The sequence below is a fragment of the Geospiza fortis genome, unplaced genomic scaffold (genome assembly GCF_000277835.1).
Source record: "Geospiza fortis unplaced genomic scaffold, GeoFor_1.0 scaffold53, whole genome shotgun sequence".
NCBI lineage: Eukaryota > Metazoa > Chordata > Aves > Passeriformes > Thraupidae > Geospiza > Geospiza fortis.
The window spans coordinates 298,142-316,150 of NW_005054305.1; the positions used below are offsets into that span (position 1 = coordinate 298,142).

At 44.3% G+C, this 18,009-nt stretch overlaps 1 protein-coding gene across 1 annotated transcript in view; it reads left to right on the forward strand.

The window, feature by feature from the left end:
• Positions 1 to 3,033, forward strand: part of DLGAP1 (DLG associated protein 1) — a 261,624-nt gene extending 258,591 nt beyond the window's left edge. The window contains exon 12 of the mRNA XM_031066573.1: positions 1,758 to 3,033. Within this exon, the coding sequence (XP_030922433.1) occupies positions 1,758 to 1,967 (210 nt within the window). The 3' untranslated portion in view covers positions 1,968 to 3,033. The remainder of the gene's footprint in view (positions 1 to 1,757) is intronic.
• The last annotated feature ends 14,976 nt before the right edge of the window (positions 3,034 to 18,009 follow it).

Here is an 18,009-nt window from a genome sequence, read left to right on the forward strand (position 1 = left end):
ATCTTGCAGCAGGAAGCTTGTACAGGCAGTGCTGGTAGCACTATTCCTCCTCCTCCTCCTCCTCCAATCAAGACTAAATATTCATTCCTGACTTAGGAGTGCCATGTTCACACCATTTGTGCACACCTAGTGTGTTTTGTAGGGGAATGAATGGGAATGTGTTTTCCTAGCCCAAGGTACTGAAGGCAAGTCATTTTCTTATCTTCTTTTTTTTTCCAGTATCTATCAGAAAAGGAAGTTAAAACTGCCAAACATGCATGCACAGAAATGCTGGTATATGGTCTTTCATTAGCTTTTACAGTAAAGTGGGTAGGCTGAGTGTTTGCAATTGCAGCAGTAAGAAATGAGAGTTTTCCTCGAAAAAAAATGTGCCTTTTCTTTGCTTCTGAAAAACATTTCAAAGAGTTTCCAACAAAAAGAAGACTATAGCAGTTTAAAGGAAGTTAAGTAGTGCTGAATAAAGGGACCTACAGTAGGAAGGTAAAGATTTTAAAGAATTACACTGTGTTCCTGTTTCAACAGCATTTGTCTATGATTTTAGATGAAACAGATCATCTCCTTTCTTAAAAAGAATTAAAAAAAAAAGGAAGAAAAAACTTTCTGTGAAATTGATATTTGCCTTTGGCCTTTGCCACAGGGCCCTTTTTAAGCAGCATAGATTAATCCTTGGATGGAGAGAAAAAGCAAAGTATGAATAAGTGTAACTAAGCACCTTTATATTTTGAGCCACGGAAGCTGTTGTGAGCAGCATGAGAGAAAACGAAAGGGCAGAATGGGACCTTTGTAGTGTGATAAAATCCCTTCGCTCAGAGACCGTGTTCACAGTTGGAAGGGGATGTAACTTAAAAGACAATCTAATTAACTTGACAAAGTCTTTGTGGACGCCTGAAATTCAGTTCTGAATACACTTTTCTTTTATGAGAAAGAGCCTTCTCAGAGGGTTTTTTTTGGTTGGGGTTTTTTTGTGGGTTTTTTTTTCTTTTTTGGGGTTTTTTATATGTATGTGTGTGTACATGCACCAGGATATACATAAAAGCCCTCCTTGTTGGTCATATATCTGGAGCTAGCTGCCACCATGATGATTAATGCATGTTCTCTTAACGGTTTTTAAGTTTTTCCTACCAGATTTTCTATTTCTAGCTGAAATGTAACTTCATGCTTATTTAGCACAAGGCCAGAGTTTATGAGCTTGCAGAGCAAGACCCCGACCATGGGATTTTTGAGCAGTCACTAAACTGCTACGAAATAGATACATAAATATGTGGTGTTCTTTTAAAAACTACTTATTCTGATGCACCAGCTGCAGACAGCTAGCTCCCATCTGCATTTGGGAACGCCAAAGCCATGGCACCTTGGTGTTGCAGGAGCACCTAGCGCTATGCACGGATAGAAGAGGGTGGCCTGGGAGCTGGGGCTCTCCAGAGTTCCTCTGCTGAGAGCAGCATTCCCTCCCGGCTGCCCCGGTGGCAGGAGGTCGGTCTCTTTCCTAGTCCCTGGCACTAAGCAGGTAGCGGTGGGGGCCCCGGCAGCACCGTCCCCGAGGAGAAGTAGCACGGCGGCCGGCCCTCCCCTCCCCTTTGCCCTTGCCCCATGTTTATGAACCCTTGAGCACAAAAGCCAGTTGACTGAAGACAGAAAGGCAGATAAGAGCTAACAAACCTTAGGTAAAATGTGTGTTCTAACTACTGATATATCCTAGTTTTTCCCGCCTTTCCCTGAGAAGCTGTATAATGCCATTAACCTTCTGCTTTGATCAGGAGAGAAGGGTCCCTCCTCCAGTGCCAAAGAAGCCATCGAAAGGTCAGGTGCCACTCATACGAGAACGCTCTCTGGAAAGCTCGCAGCGTCAGGAGGCCCGGAAACGGCTGATGGCTGCCAAGCGCGCTGCGTCGGTTCGCCAGAACTCAGCTACCGAGAGCGCCGAAAGCATTGAGATATACATCCCCGAAGCCCAGACCAGGCTATGAAGGGATCCAACCGGGAGGACTCTATCTGGCAAGACAAGCCTCATGTATAATCTGCCCCTCTAGGCTCCTGCTCAAGGTCACCACGAAGTATTTGTACCTCCTCCTCTCTCTCTCGCTCTCTATCCCTACTCTCCCCCTCCCCTCTCTCTGTACGCAGCTGCCCCGATGCTCCCAGTGAACTCCACTGCCGTGGCGTAGTTGTCGGTCCTCCGAGAGATGTCCTCTAATCACCCTTGCTTTCTGAAGGTTCACCCATGTCATCACGATGCTTTGTCACATGTACTGATGCTGCCACTTTGCCTCATGTAAACGAGCACGATCCTTCTTTCATTTCTGTTTGGAACAAATAAACACAGCACTCAGACTTCCACACACCTGCGCACCTGTACAGTAGATGCTCCATTTAACTTACTCATGATCTTTAGTTGATCTAAAGCTAGTCTGTTAACCAGTGTACAGCAATATCAAACTGTAGGGGACTTTGGTATTTTCAGTCATGCAGGGTGATCCTTTCGGACTCTGCCGTCTTCCTCAAAGATGAAAGGAGCTATGACTCGGATTCCCTTCTTTTTATTACTGTTTTTTTTTTTTTTTTTTAAAGCAGATGGCGCACTTTATTCTAAACCTCCAAATCACATCTTCACCTGAATTAAGGAGTCACTCAAGAGGAGGGAGCTGGGGTGGGAGTGGGGAGGGGGGACAAAAAGAAACCCCACAGCTCTGGCAGGTGAAAAGGTGGAAGTATATCCCTCAGGTGAGATGGTGAGGGATATAAAAGATCCTGTGGAAAGATACCTGCACACTCACAGCTGCACAAACTGCCTCATTTTTATTTCATCAATCACTACTTAAACATTTCAATCAGCAGAAGATTGTAAATTCGATCTTCCAGGGAAATAATCTATTTTGAAAGGCAATAAAAGAGTAAAAAGGAAGGAGATAAGAAGCAATGACAGTTGAAGAGATAATATAAAAGAAGGATTTTCTTGTCCAAGTATTAAGAATTTTTAAAATTGTACTGTATTGTCAATTCCTCTTGTATTGTATTGTATGGATTATATTGGTTTAAAAAAAAAGAAAAAAAAAAGAAAAAAAAGCTTGGTTTTGTTGATGTCTTAATCTCGGTGGGACCATCCAATCTCATACGTCCAAGCAGCCACACACGGACACCTGTATGTGAATTACTGTACATGGAGCCTCCGATGTTTTCCCAGGCCAGGCTTGCTTTGCTCTATCCACAGCTGGTTGTATGCTACAGTTCAGACTGCTTATCACGAAACTGTCCATATTTAGGAGTAAATTTCTAATTCAGCCTCCTCTTAATAGTATAACATACTCACTTGAACAAGAACAATAGACTATTTTTCACAAGTTATGGGATCAATATGAACTTAATATTTTTCACGACAAGCCTTCCTACCCTGGCTTCTGCCATTGTTTTGCAATCACGAAAAATATGCACCCTAAGTAGCTCATTAATAGTGGGCGGAAATGGCAGATAATAGGGCTGGAGAGGAGCCTGAGAGGTCAGCTCCTGTGTGTCTGTCCCCTCCAGCCACCTCTGGCTTGCACAGGGGCTTGTCCTCCAGCTCCTCTGATGAGGAATGATGCCGACCACGCTGCTACTGGAATCTCTTGTGCCAACATTAGGAAAGCTATGTCGGGCATGTTGCTGAAAGCGAGTTGTGTGCGTGCGAGCGAGCGAGTGTGAGTGCGCACACGTGTGCCTAACTGGCATGTGCTGCTGCCAGCAGAATTAGCGTGAGCTGCTTTGGGTGACAGGACTGCTTTGGGTGACAGGGCTGCTCTGGGGGACAGGACCGGTGTGAGCACAGGAGCGCTGTGCAGCCCTCAGTGCGTGTGCAGTCCTGCAGCGATGTTTTCCAGACTCCTCTGCTGCGCCCTATTCTTCACCCTGTCTGCCAGGGCAGGGGTACACGGGAGAGGAAGGCAGGCTGCTCTCTCTCCCAGTGGGCACAGGCACAGGGACAGGGACAGCCCCACCATGGAGGGGCACAGGTGGCAGCCCTTGCTGCATGCCCGTGCTGGCTGGCTGTGCCCATGGCAGCTCAATCTGTATGGACAGTCCAACCAGTGAAAAACCCCACTGCACATGTGGCGTAATTCTGCAGCTTGCACTTTAAAAGCATTGAAAATCGTCATCGAAAAGTTAAGCTCTTGCTAAAAGTATTCATCGAGACCATGCCAGACAGCTTCTTTTCCTATGACATCATAGCCAGGTGCTAATTTAATTTTATTCGAGAAAATAGGAGAGGTAATAGGTTCTGGCACCAAGTATTTTCATGAGAGCATACTAAAACCACTAGAGAATTTGCTACCTCTCAAAGCCATCGATATCTGAGCTATGTCTTTATAAACAGGGCACAAATATTTACTGCTGTGGTTTACAAGATAAGGGCTAATAATTTAATATATAAAAGACTTTTAACTAGAGTAATCAGAAATCCAGTGTAACTCTAGAGTGCTTGGTGTTACAGGAGCTTCAAAAGGTTTGACCCTCTAAGCGTTTGAATACCAGTGTATTTGCTAGTTTTGAAACACTGCATTTAACTTTTAGCAGCAACAAAACATCACCGTGTTTGCAGTATGTAATAGTGCCAACTGCCACTTATGAGCATATATAGTCATAGGAAGTATTAATTATTTGGAACTCATTTGTACTGAAGTATTCAAAGCAGTACCTAGGTGAGAGTCCACATTCACAACTGTGTTGCAGACTTACTTAGCTTTGTGAACGTTTTACGAAAGATGAGTTAAGACTTTGGTTGACAAGTGGCTACAGAAATTTATATCCAGCAAGTTCTCCCCTAAAAAAGCAGAAAAGTGAAGACTATCTAGTCTTGTACATTACAAATTATTGTATTTGTATATCATAGAATATTTTTTGTATCTATTTTAAATGAATTTATTCTTAGCTGAATGCTTGATAGTTCATTTGGCACTGGAGAGGTTATTATAATGTTTGCCTAGTTTTTTAGCAAAATATTAAAAATACAGCCAATACCAGAAAATACAAAATAAAATAATTCTGCCCATAGAATGCCACTAGTTAACCACTTGACTCATTTATAAACACTAATGCTAGTATATTTGCTCCATCATCTGTTTTAGTATAATTTGTAACTATTTGTTTTTAGTCTAAACTGCCCAGTGTATTTTAAAAATGCCTATATTCTGTTTCACTTTGGGACTAAACTATTGCTTTTTTTTTCTTGGGGGAAATTTTAGAAAAGGTTGGTTTTGTCTCCTGCTTCAAAAGTTTAAAAAGAAAAAAAAAGAGGTATTTATTATATTTTTTGCAGATGTTTCCATAAAATTCTCATAATCTTTTTGTAAAGAAAGATGAAGAAATGGATTAAAGATTTTTAATATTTGAAAAGGTAAATAGAAATAATTTATTTGTAATATATTTCATTTTATTTATTGGTGTTCCCTTAATGCTTTGATGTGCACTATCACTTTAATTTAAACTGTATCATTGTGAATTTATTGGGGGTTTTGGTTTTTTTGGTTTTTTGTTTGTTTTTTTTAAGGAAAACTGTCAAATGCATATTTTAAGTAGAATGTTAATCACTGGCCTACCTGCATTCCCAAATGTGATTTTAAAAATGTTTTTGATTTGAAACAAAAGACACAAATTTGAAAGCCTTTAGACAGAAAAGAGTGTTTTTATGGCTTAATGATTTGGGTTTCCATAGGATTATCTATCTGGTTTGTGTGTGGACAGGAAAATGTAAATAGATGAATGTTTCCCATAATGTAAAAAGAGCAAATTAATAAAATAATTAATGCACTGCTTGTAAGAGCTGTGGGTTTTCAATGCATATTCATTCTTCCAGAACTGCCAAGGCATGTCATTTGATGTGGTCAAGGATAAAAGCACGACAACCAGAATATTTCTCTTAAGCTCTCATTGCTTAAGACTAGCCCTGCAAAGTCTCATCCAAAGCATCCTGCTGAGCACCCTGGAAGTGTTCATCTGCGCAGAGTTGCTCACAGGCATAAAAGTTGCCATGATCAAGGCCTTGAGCCTTAGCAAAATCTTCAAAGGCACTTCTGCACAGAGCCCAGCCAAACCCCACTGAAGATGCCAGGAGTTACACTGGGGACTTCAAAAGAAGTGGCAAGAAGACCCAAGCCTGTTTGGTTTTCCCCTCGCTGGTTCTCTTTCATTTTCTGCTTATGTCCCATGATGTCTGAATTTTTGGGGGCAAAAGAGATTCCTGGCAGGCATAGCTAACTTTCCCTTCACTGAAATACTGCTTCCATATGGGGTTTTTTCCACTGGGTGAAATAAAGACAGTCCAGAAACATGTCCTGGATGATGTTCATGGTTACACCAGTATTTAAACAGGTCCTGATTCAATTTGTGGTACCTAGTAGTTACATTATTAATATGCCAGTGCTGCACCATGTATTGTCTGCCCATGTTTAGACCCTCATCACAGAAAGACCAGAAAGATTTGTGCTGCAGATCCATGGGCAGGGAAAATTCTGCTTAACACCAAGATTTTTCTTCACATGCTGGAATCTATGTGCTCATTAGTCACTGACAAATGGATGCATCAGGGATGGGGGGGAAAATGCTTTATTACTTAAAAAACTTTCTGAGGTGTCTGGTACCTTTTCATAATGAGAACAGCTCAAAGGGAGTAAAATAGCAGGTACGTTTCACACTGTTCTCCAGCAGAGAAAGGAAGTCCAAGCCATGGCTCAACCCCACCTTTCATGCAGGTAAACTTTCTCTGTATTTATACTCAGTGTTTCCTTCCAGATCAAATCAGAAGCCTTCCCCAGAAGTATATCTTGCTGTCAGTTTGTTTGCCAATGTCTGTTCTCTCCTGCAAGACATTGTTTTTGCATCACGCAATAGGCAAATAATTCACTTCAGCCGTCAGTTTGGAGCATGATCGCCTATCAAATCTGATGACTTTGAGCTGACATTTTTGATAGCAATTAATGATAAAAATATTGGCTGCTCTGCTGCTACTGGTATTTGTTGTTGAGGTCATAGGTTTATAAATGATTTGGAGCACAGAGAGCAAGTGAATTTCTCTTTTCCCACCACGCATCATGTAAGAGGGTCAGATCAGGCCCACAAGTCATGGTCCTGCAATGAGCAAACCTGAGACCAGCACTCACAGCTGAAAGATACTCATCCCCTCTCCCTGTAGTGTGATGCTATGCCAGTGACCTATAAAACATTACTGTGCTGTCACAGTAAGCTCATTCACAACACCATCCCTTCCCTGTGCTTTTGCACGCGGGGAGGTTTTTACAGCCCCTCTTCTGCACGGCTGCTCGGCCACGGTTGTGGCAGGAGAAGGTAGCTGCTCTCACTTGATTCATCAGGATGTATTTGGATGCCAGCTGCAAAACATGACGTGACTGGCCCTTCCAGCCGGCAGTCAGGCTTTCCCACGCCTGGGTCCCATTGGAGGACAGCACCCTTCTCGGCAGTGCGTGAGATTACAGCCGGTCCTCTGTTGCTCCGTGAATCACATGCCCCACTCGCAGTGAGACAAAGAGGCGAGCTAAGGAACAGGGCTTCCTGGTAATTGTGTTTTTCATGGTTCTTTTCACTGATCCAGTAACAACATAATCATTGAAATTAGAGACAGAAAAGCTCTGCTGGGGCATTGTGTTAACACTCTGCCAGTTCCAGATTGCGATCTACCGAGCTGTAGCAGGTAAGTCATCACCTTGCCAGCTCTGCTCCACCCAGAAGGAAAAAAACCACACACGAAACAAGGGAAAAAAACCAGTGCTATATTTTAAAACAAGCCGAGTTGTGAGATTGCCACCACCTATTATGGGCTACTCCTGGTGCAGAGGCCTTCATTGTATTGACTCTTCACTAACTATCTCTATGACAGAACTGAACTTTTCCTCATTTTCAGCCAAGCAAAATGGAAACAAATGATGGATCTGTTCAAAGAGGGGGAAGTACTGAGGTGTTGCAGAGCCTCTGGAGAAAGCAACCACTGCACAGCCCCTGAGCTACCCCAACAGAAACACTGCATATTTTAAAGCTGTCAAAGGTTTTGGAAGAGGGATGGGCCTTGCCCTGAGTTAAAGAAAAGCAGTAGGACAGAGTGTGACGGATGTTTTATGGGTATCAAATATCTCACCAAGGTAAGATAAGCCACTGTGTAAACAACCATGTGCTGAGGCAAACACCTTAGTTTGGAGCTGGTAACTAGGGAGCTGAGATGTTGAATAGCAAAGGGTAACCCATTCCAATGTAACTAGCCAATTTCCCCGGTGGGAATATCCAACCTATCACTTATCCCTGACTTCAAATTAGAGAGTTATCAAAGTTGTGTCCTTAAAAGACCATATCTTACTTTTTCCTGTTGAACTGACTATGGGTGCTCACAATTGCAATCTGGAATGGTTTTGTGAGTGTGCGGTCAGGACTGTGATCATCCCTGATTTTTTTTGTAGCATTGAGAAGTTAATGCATTGCACAAGTTGGGCTGTATTATTTCTTATCTTACAGCAGGTTCTTTTGTCTTTTTTTTTTTAATAAGTGGTTGTAATAATAACTCACTATGCTCCAGTCCTTTTGTCAGTCTTCAGAATAAAAGTCCTATCACCTGAAAAACAAAAAAATACTGAAACTTCTTCATTTGGTAGATTGTTCTGGTAAATCTTGGCTAAACTGGGCCTAAGGGGAAGGAAATTGAGATAACTGATGCACTTAAGCACATGTCATTCTTCATCTCTCCAGTCAATAATTGACAACAAAAGGGGAAAAAATCATATGGGCCAGACAGCTCACAGATGTTGCATTAAAGCTGAGATGGCATTTTGCTATGCTGTGGGACAATCACACCTGTAGCAACAGCTGAAGGGGAAAATCCCTTCCCACCTCAGTGCAACATTTCAGTAAATAATTTTTTAATATGTGACATCCCTTCCCAGTGCCTCAGTGCCACCATGACCACAATTCTACAATTTCTACAAACCATCAAACGCAGGGCAGTATCGTGGTGCCAGCTGAGGGCAGGGAGATACAAGCCCCTGGGCAACAGCAGGCCTGGCACAGGGCAGGGCATTGCTATGGGAGCAGTGGCAACTCTAGGGGAATGTGGTGTGCATTAAACACAAACCAAAATTAATCCAGGTCAGATGGCTGCTGCTTCCATGAAGTAAGCTGTCATAGTGGGAAAGAAGAGTTTGAAAGGGTGACTTATCTTTTCATCTCACTATCTACTGTTTTAATCCAGCATAAGAACCAGGCTTGGAATTTTATTGAAGTTACACAATTGCATTTACAGTGTTGGGAGAGAAACCAGACTTCATCCCAGACTAATTGCCAGCTATAAAATTTAGTGGAGGCATACATAAAGACAAACCTGTACCAACTTCAATGGAAACATGTCCATGTGTCAGTCTTCAAGTGAATCCAGAAATGCTTTGCCTAAAACACACAAATTTAAGTCATGATCCTCTGCAAGAGGATCCTCTGATCTTGCTCATTACCCTGATTCACCACATAGTAAATACTGCTGTTATTTAAAAAATGTAAAAGAACAGTGATTTACGTCAGAGTCTGTATGACTACACATGAGAGGAAAACAGCTCTGACAAATAGATGGCGTGTATCGATCTGAAAGACTCCATAAAGTACTTTTGTATTACTAACCTAATGCTTCAACTGACAAGAGGTTTCCTTTTGTTTACATCTTTCCTGGCAATAGCATCATGACAACTGCAGCCTGTCTGCAAGAACGTACACGGACCTGGGAACCCAGCCATACATTGGCAAACTGCAGTGTACTCCATGTGTTTCTCATCCTTTGCTTAACAGCCTTGTGCCTGTAAAAAAAAAGCTACTTATGTGCAGTATTGCATTCATTGCGATGATTCACATCTATCAGCTTCTGCCAGGCAATGCTGGGATTTCAGGTAGGATGCAGCCCACCTCCTGTATTTTCTCTGGGATAAAATAGTGGAAGGTGGGAAATAAAACCAAGAAACCAAGCCAAAAGAAAGAAAACCTGCTGAAGCATGCAGAGTTTGTCATTAAAGTATAATCTGAGCAGGTTTTGTTTGTCAACAGCTGCATAAGTGAAAATAACAATTCTGAAATGACTTCTAATGGGAACTGTTTCCATATCAAGTAGCACGTGTGAGCTTAATGCTAATGGTTCAAGGCTTTCCCAAGTGTCAAGTGGTGTGATTGCAGGTGCTGTCACAGCTTCCCTGTCACATGCATCAGCAGTAGCTGCCCCTGCCAGGGGCTGTCAGCTGCAGTGCTGGTGCCCAGGAGTCCTCCCCTGTGGCACATCCCCCGCTCGCATGTTCGAGGACACTGTGCTCTAGGAGCCACGTGATTTCTGCTTTCCCTCACACTGACACCACAGCAGAAATCACCAGACCAGAGTGACTGGATCTCCTTAAACACCAAAATTACACTCAAACACCAATAATTACAATTGCTTGGGATGGAGGTTTATCTTTGAACTCACACAGCTTTTGTTAAATTGTCTTTACACCTAAGATCTCTCTCTGCTTTTCAATAGACAACATGAAACTCTGCTCTCACACCTCAGGAGACAGTGTATTACATTTGCTCTGGACTTTCAGCATTGTAACTGGGAGCAGAAGTTGGATCTGTTTTTTTCTTCTCTTCTTAAAAGGTCAGGGAAACATGAAACCGCAAAAGGCTAATTCTTTTGTGTCACATTTCTGTGAGCCCACAGGGCAACATAGCAGTGGTATTTTTAATGCTTTTTTTTCCCCCTGACTTTTCAATCCACAGTCCTTGGAACAACTGGTGACAGCTCATACAGTAACACACTTACTCTTGCATCATTCCTTCTAAGTTGCTTCTGATGAATATTGGGAGCACCAGAAAGGGTCCTGGCCACCACAGTGTACGTGTGATGAGCCAGGGGAAGATATCACAAGGCTTGGCCTCCTTACAGGTTTTCTGGTTCTGGTGCTGCCTGCTCACAATCCACAGTATTCGGCACACACACTCTTGGTTATTGTTAAACTGTAAATATTGCAAGAAGGTATTCAGCATGATATAATATTCCTATTAGTGCCTCCAAAGGCCCAGCCAGAGAAGCTGCACTGTGCTGGGCTGAACATTGTGTAAATATTGATGGTTTCTGTCTTGCAGTGTTTACAATCCAAGAAGGAGTCCTGCACCAGAGCTCTCCGCTACGGTTTTGTTATTTGTCTTTGGAAATGATTTGTCTGATTTAAAGCATCATAAATGAGCATGTCCTTTCTTCTGCCGCTACTACTGGCGCAATTACTTTACAAAGAGCTGTGAAGGCAAAGTTCTAGACCTAAATATTTTATCATCCTGATCAAGTATTAGTTTTTTGATATAAACCCAGAATCCAATACCTTTTCTGCAGCTGCAATATGCTACAATAAAATATGATCTCACAGTTCCCAAACTCTTGCCAGGTAACAGTGATTCAGCACAAGCACAGCAAATCATCGCTTTGCTCCCCTCAACAGGGACACACTCTCAGGTAAACTCACTTTAAGGCTTGATAATGCAAGAGGCTGCACCCAAAGCCACCACACTGACAAGATATAGCTACGTGGCAGTGCTTGTGGAGAAACCCACATTAGGAATCAGGTAAGTTAACATTACACAAATATATAGCAGGAACAGACACTACAGGAATGGCTTTTGGCCCAAGGCAAACTGCCTTGCTGAGGGTGCTGGTGTTTGGAAAGGAAATGACAAGTTTCTACAGCTGCAAGAGTCGGCACTGACGCACAGCTTGCTAAACCCTCCCTCCGGCTGAGGATAAAACCTCTGCAAGGGAGTTGGGAGCTGTGCTATGCCTCAGAATACGGCTGGGCGCCGCTGCCATCCATCAGGCAAGCGTAAGTCCTTCAGCGTTTGAAGGCAAAGTTGCAAAAGACTTGTTATTCCTCAGGGTGTTCTGAAGATTTATATACTGTCACCTACCTGGGCAGTGGGAGATGTTTACCTGTCTCCTGAGTCAGCTGAGTTCAGGCAGCAGTAACATGATTACAACACCTGAATGCTCAGAAATGCTTTCTGGCTCCTCATATCTCCTCATCTGATCTCCAGGACACCTCATCACTGCTAAAAAGAAAACACCACCAAAGCACCTCCCAGCTCCAAACCATCTGAGGTGTGGGCCCAGAAGCAGCTTTAGCATTCTCCTTTTCCCCTGCTATTGCAGCCTGCAATTTCTTAAATGATATTTGTTCTTCCCACAAGCCTTACCTCATTTGGGGTCAGGGGAAGGCTTAGAGTCAGGGGTTTCACCTGAGGCAGGTTATACCTGCAAACAAAAGAGTGGATGTGGAAGGACAGCCTCACGCCGCCACCACCACTACCTCAGTGTTCATCAGAGCCTTTCAACAAGAGCTGGAGGCTGAATTTAAGCACTTGGCTCTCCCTGTCCCCGCACGGGGAAGCTCGTACCTTGTCATTGCTGTGCACCCTGTGCCTCAGGCCGCCACCAGCGCTTCCGTCCAGCGCTGTGCAAACACTGCTGCGCCCTCGCCCTTTCTCCGCACGGATAATAACAGTGCCACCCTCTCTTCCCGCTCCCGGGAGCCACGGTGTGGGCACCCAGCAGCAACTACAGACGGTGACCCAAGGTCTGGTTAATGTTTCAGAGCTTTGAACCCACCACAGGTTGCACTTTGAGCCGTACACAGCACCTTATTGGCGGTCCTGGTGTTTAAAGGTTTTTTTTCCATCAACTGGTTGGGTGCCTGCTCCTTTTTCAAGGAGTCTGACACCACAAATCTCATGTCCATGTCAAAGTACCTGATGTCCACCCACACTGGTGAAAAAACAATAAGCATTCTGTCATCAGCATAACCCTGATTTCCACAGAGTTTGGGGGCTTTTGCACGTGAGAAGAGGCTGCGGCATCACTGAGTGCTGTTAACAGCCAACAGGGCAAAGTTCTTGTTTCCTTTGTAGTGAAAAAGTTCAGGGCCGGATTTTGATTATCACAAGGAGTAGTAAAGTACATAGAGCAGAGATCACACATTGGGTAAGAATTATCACCGAGGTGAAAAAACCAAACAGAAACAGCAAAACAAACTCCTGCCCAGCTGATGCAGCACTGCCCCACATTCTGGTGTGTGCAGCTCCTGTACCTGTGTGGTATATGCAGTTTATGGAAAAGGCTGGGCAGTGCTCTGGATGCAGCACAGCCTACCCTGGCACAGCACACCACCACAGCACGGTGCCAGGGGAGTCCTACCAGGGCAGCTGGGCAGCGGTGGGCTCAGCCTGCCTTTGGATATCTTTCTTCAACTTGCAAATTAAACTAAATTGGATGAAGTACCAAAGTCCAGTGTCATGCCTCTTAGCTTACATACCAAAAGAAAAAAAAAAAAGAGAAAAACACAAAGTACGAACAGAGAAGGTATTAAAGGACCTCTACTTTTATTTTTTATCAGGATCTGTTACCCAGGTTAAAATGTCAAGCACTCTTGTTTTGAATATGGTGCTGCTGATGGATGTACTCCCACACTACAACCAACCTGCATCTATACAAGGGTTTTGACTATTCTTTTGCAAGTATGGGAAAGAGGAAAATTCACATTTTACACAGAATAAAAGTCCTGCCTGACAGCTCCCGTCTACTGGCCATGTCCCTGTTGTGTTGCTGTTGTCCTGCCTTGGTTTGGCTCTGGTGCAGGCTTATCTCCCCTCAAGGTTCCCAAATAAATTGTTTTGTGTCTGACCATCAGATTGACCCACCCCATGCAAACATCCCCAGCCGGCAAAAGTCGTGGGGATTTAGAGGCGAAACATGAACACAGCACTCACAGTGGTGGCTCGGAGAAGAATGCAGACGAAGGACCGAGCTTGCAGACTCTGCCCATAAATGCCACCAGCACACGCAGGGGGAGATCTGAAAAAAGCTCGCCGCTGCAGACTTGCACAACTGGAGGACGGTGAGCAGAGAGGGGCAGGAGCCGTGGGAACTGGCAGCGGGGTGACACAGGAGAGCACGGGCACTGCCAAACTATTCAGCTGCCATCCAGAGCCTGACAGCTGCGGCGAGAGCCATCTTCCCCCCCCTCCCTGCAAAACATTCCCTCTCCTAGGGATTTGCATAACCCCGCGTACATTTCCTGCAGTCCTTGGGCAACGAATAGAGTTGTGGTTCAACAATTTACGGGATCAAAGGCAGATTATGATCCTATCGCTGGAACAGTTAAGTTTTTACATGTGGGCTTTTTAGATATCATTTCTCAAAGATCAAACTCCAGCGTATTCCGGGGAAGTACGTTTAGGCAAACCACAGAGCTGGGGAGCAGGCAGGATCACTTTTTTTTTTTTTCCTTATATATAATCAAAGGTTTTATTAGAGTTTTCTAAAAAAAACATAGCTTTCATTCTGTACCCAGCCAGTGCTGACTGGCCGCAGTTTGAGATCCCCAAGGTGGATCGGCTGGGCTGCCTTACAGCAGGGGATTTCCTAGGGCAGGAAGCCCGTCTTGCAGGGAGGGAGGCTCAGCCAGCTCTTACTCCAATGGCAGACATGGCTGAGGGTTTTACAAGCGCCTTGCGTGCGATTTCCCTGCTCTCTGTCCAGGCCCCTGGCAGCTGGAGAGGAAGCAGCATGTAATGAGCCCCAGGTGGAGGCAGCAGCTTCAGCTCTGCAATGGCAGCGCCCCCCTCCCCAAAACAAGGGAGCCACTGGCACCGGGAAGGCATCTGGGGCAGACCACTTCAGCCCAGGCTGGAAAGCAAATGCAGATGAGGGCTGGGGTAAGGCAAGGACTAAAGACAAATCTTCAAGGAAATAGAGGATGTGAAGTCAAGCTCCCCCTGAGCTCAACAAGCCTCACAGCGCCTGGGTCATGCCACCGATGAGTCACTTCTGCCAGATGGGGAGAGTCTGGCCAGCACAGGCATCAGCTGGTCCATGCAGCCCTCCTTGCTCTTCTGACCCTGTGGAAGGAAACCTGGACTTCTGCATCACTGCATTTCAAAAGGAAAGGAAATTAAATTTTTCACAGCGGAAATACCTGTTGCTTATCAGTGTAAATACGAGAGAAATGACACAGCCCCCCACACCTCCTTTCATGCCTCACACTTATTTAAACTCACACTGCCACATCAGAGGAAGCTCAGAGAGTGGTGCTGGCTGTGGGCACAACACCCAGCTGGGCTTCACACGCTGCCCTCCCCAACACCACCAGCACCCCAGGATCACATGCAGGTGAAGGAGTAAGGCATTGCAGGACCGAGTGCGAACTCTCCCTTGGGGAGACCTGTATGTCTGCATTCCCACCACCTCCTCCTAGGGTTCAAAGAGATGGTAAGGGATGTCAATCTCCCTTCAGAGGCTGACTGGGACATTCCTCTCTGCCCCAGGTGTCATGGACACAGTAGCAGGGGTCAAGGTAGGTTTGGTAGGGGAAGGGAGGTGGAGGGACTGACTTTTTACGACAGACAGTATGTGCTTTGCAGATGCAAATCTATACACTAAACCGAGACAGTTACAGAAGATTTTTTTCCACATATCACCAGCTAAGGAAGAAAATCTTTTGAGGAGGCCTTTGGAGAAAGCTGGCAGCACATCACTGGAAATACCTTGGCTGAATGCAAGCCAGCTGAATTTAACATGAAAAATTAGTTACAGAAGCAACTGCCTAAGCAGTGTTTAATACAATAACCTGAACTAACCTTTTCCTTCAGGTTGGCAGAGGAATGTCTGCTTCACACCTCACCAGGAGAAGGTTCATAGCAGCAGAGCCAGGACTCCGAAAGCACACTGAAACCAGCAACACCACTGACTCAAAACTAAAAATAATCCGTCCATTTTTGAAAATGCCCAATGGATTTTATTATTAATTGCTTCTTTCCTTGCCTTACCCCTGTCACAACACAGAAAGCAGAACTTAGAAAAAAGCTGAGCTATCTACACAGAGAAAATGTGCTTTCTCTCATGAACAGAAGTTGATCTGTTTGCATCAGAGCAAGATTTGCTGCTGTGGTTAGTGTAGTGGAGTAACAGAAATGAGATGCCTTTCAAAACAGTACAAAACTAGTGAAAATATCTCTAACCTAGTTAAATGGACTGTGCATGATATTATGTAAGCACTCTCAAGTAAAACAGAGAAAGAAATGATAGAGGCAGAGGTCAAACAAGGAATGAGACTAGAAGTGCAAAAGAAAACAAAATAAAACACTGGACAAGGTCAAGCAATCAGAACTTTGCAGGCTAGAAAAGGAAGTGAAATTACAGGCTCTGGCAAAACAGCTGAATGCTTACTCAGGAAAATTACAAAACTGTTGAGATCCTTACCATCAGTTACGTATCTTCTATCCAGAACAATTTGCAAGACAAGCTATATGAATTCATAAAAGCAAGCTTGGGAACATCACATTCTTCTCACATCCGTCAAATGACTTTGTTTATTTTTTTATATAAATTCCAGGGCCAATACATATATGGTATCCTTACTAGGATAAATATGGGATATTGATATACATTCACACACACAAAATTGCATCTTGGTAAAATCTATAAGCTGATGGCAAATTATGATCAAGACTCTCTTCTCCATCAACAGCTTCTACAGTAGAGGCTTCTAAAGGCCAAAAGCCCCCAGCTAAGCACTAACATTTATTTGCCAATCAACAACAAAAAAAACCTAATTTTGCTCCTTCAAAAGAGCTAGACCACAGAGGGAAAAGTTGAGCTAGAGAAGAACACTTGGTTTATGCCGAAACTGGATAGGACACATCAGTTAAAGAAACCAAATGGTTTATCCCTTATGGAAGCCACTCGGGCCCTAACTGGTTTTGGAGGAGAAGCAGAAGCAAGTATGGAGTGTGTGACACATGACTTCCCCTCAGAGCTATCAGGCTGTAGGGCCTGATTGCCAACTTGTGAAATGTCACTGATGGAGGAGCTCCAGGTCACTATTTCCCCAGCAGTGTGGCAACTCTACAGAGATGGAAAGACTCAGAGAAGCCAGGCAAACATAGATATATCTATTGCAAAACCCACAGCTCTGGAACTGACCCACTCTCACCGTGCTCGGGTCAATCCTCTTCATTGTCAGTTGATGTGATGAAAGGCCCATAACAAATACCATGTGCAGGGTTTGTATATGGCTAGACAAGGGTTCTTCACTCTGAGAGGGTCATGTTGTTACACACCTAAAGATAGGGCTTGGTGCCCAGGGCAGGCACTGCCTAGGCTGCAATTGGAGAAAGCAGCCACAGCCCTGGTCTGTGGTCTCAGGGAAGCTATCCAAGAATAAACAGGGTTAGATGGTTGTCAGCTGCACTCATTCAACTCACAATCTGCCACCTGTGCCCCCCCTCCTCCCCTCAGTTAACTCACTAATTCAAAGTACTCCTACCTCTGTGCCTTTTTACGGGTTTATTGCACATTGTGTAAGCAGCTGAAAGATCAGCACCTTGTTTGTCAGTAGAAACACATGGAATTTGGCAGAAACCCTGCTATCCAGTGGAACACAGATTAGCTGGGAGGCAGATGCGACTTATTCATGGCTGCATCAGCTTCAGGGACTGTGATTCATGTTGCACAATGAAGCAGCTCTGCAGAGCTACAAAGGGCTGTGAAGTCGACTTGTTGGTGAAAGCTACCCTGTTCTGCAAATGTGTGTAGCAGGACTTGAGATTCTTGCCAGCTGTAGTCCCAGACCTGACACCTCAGCTTCAGAAGGAAAAAGGAGTTTGAAGGCAAATAAAGCCAGTTTCAAAGGGAAAGGTGAGCAAAATGGCTTTGAGCTGTCAGTGGGAGCGTGTGCAAAATACAGATGGAGAAAGCAGCCAAGAGTTTTTACTTTGTAGCGTAGCTAGCACCAGTTTACGTGATTTTCTGTGTGTGCAGAACTCCAGGCACTCATTGTCGTGACAGGGACTGGAATAGACACCGAACCGCATACAGCACACACATGGGTACAATTATCATGTCTGGAACAGCAACAGCTCTAAGTGACATTTTGCTAGAGTGAGTGGCTAATCTAATCTCTTCTCCTTCAGTCTGAAGGCTGGAAA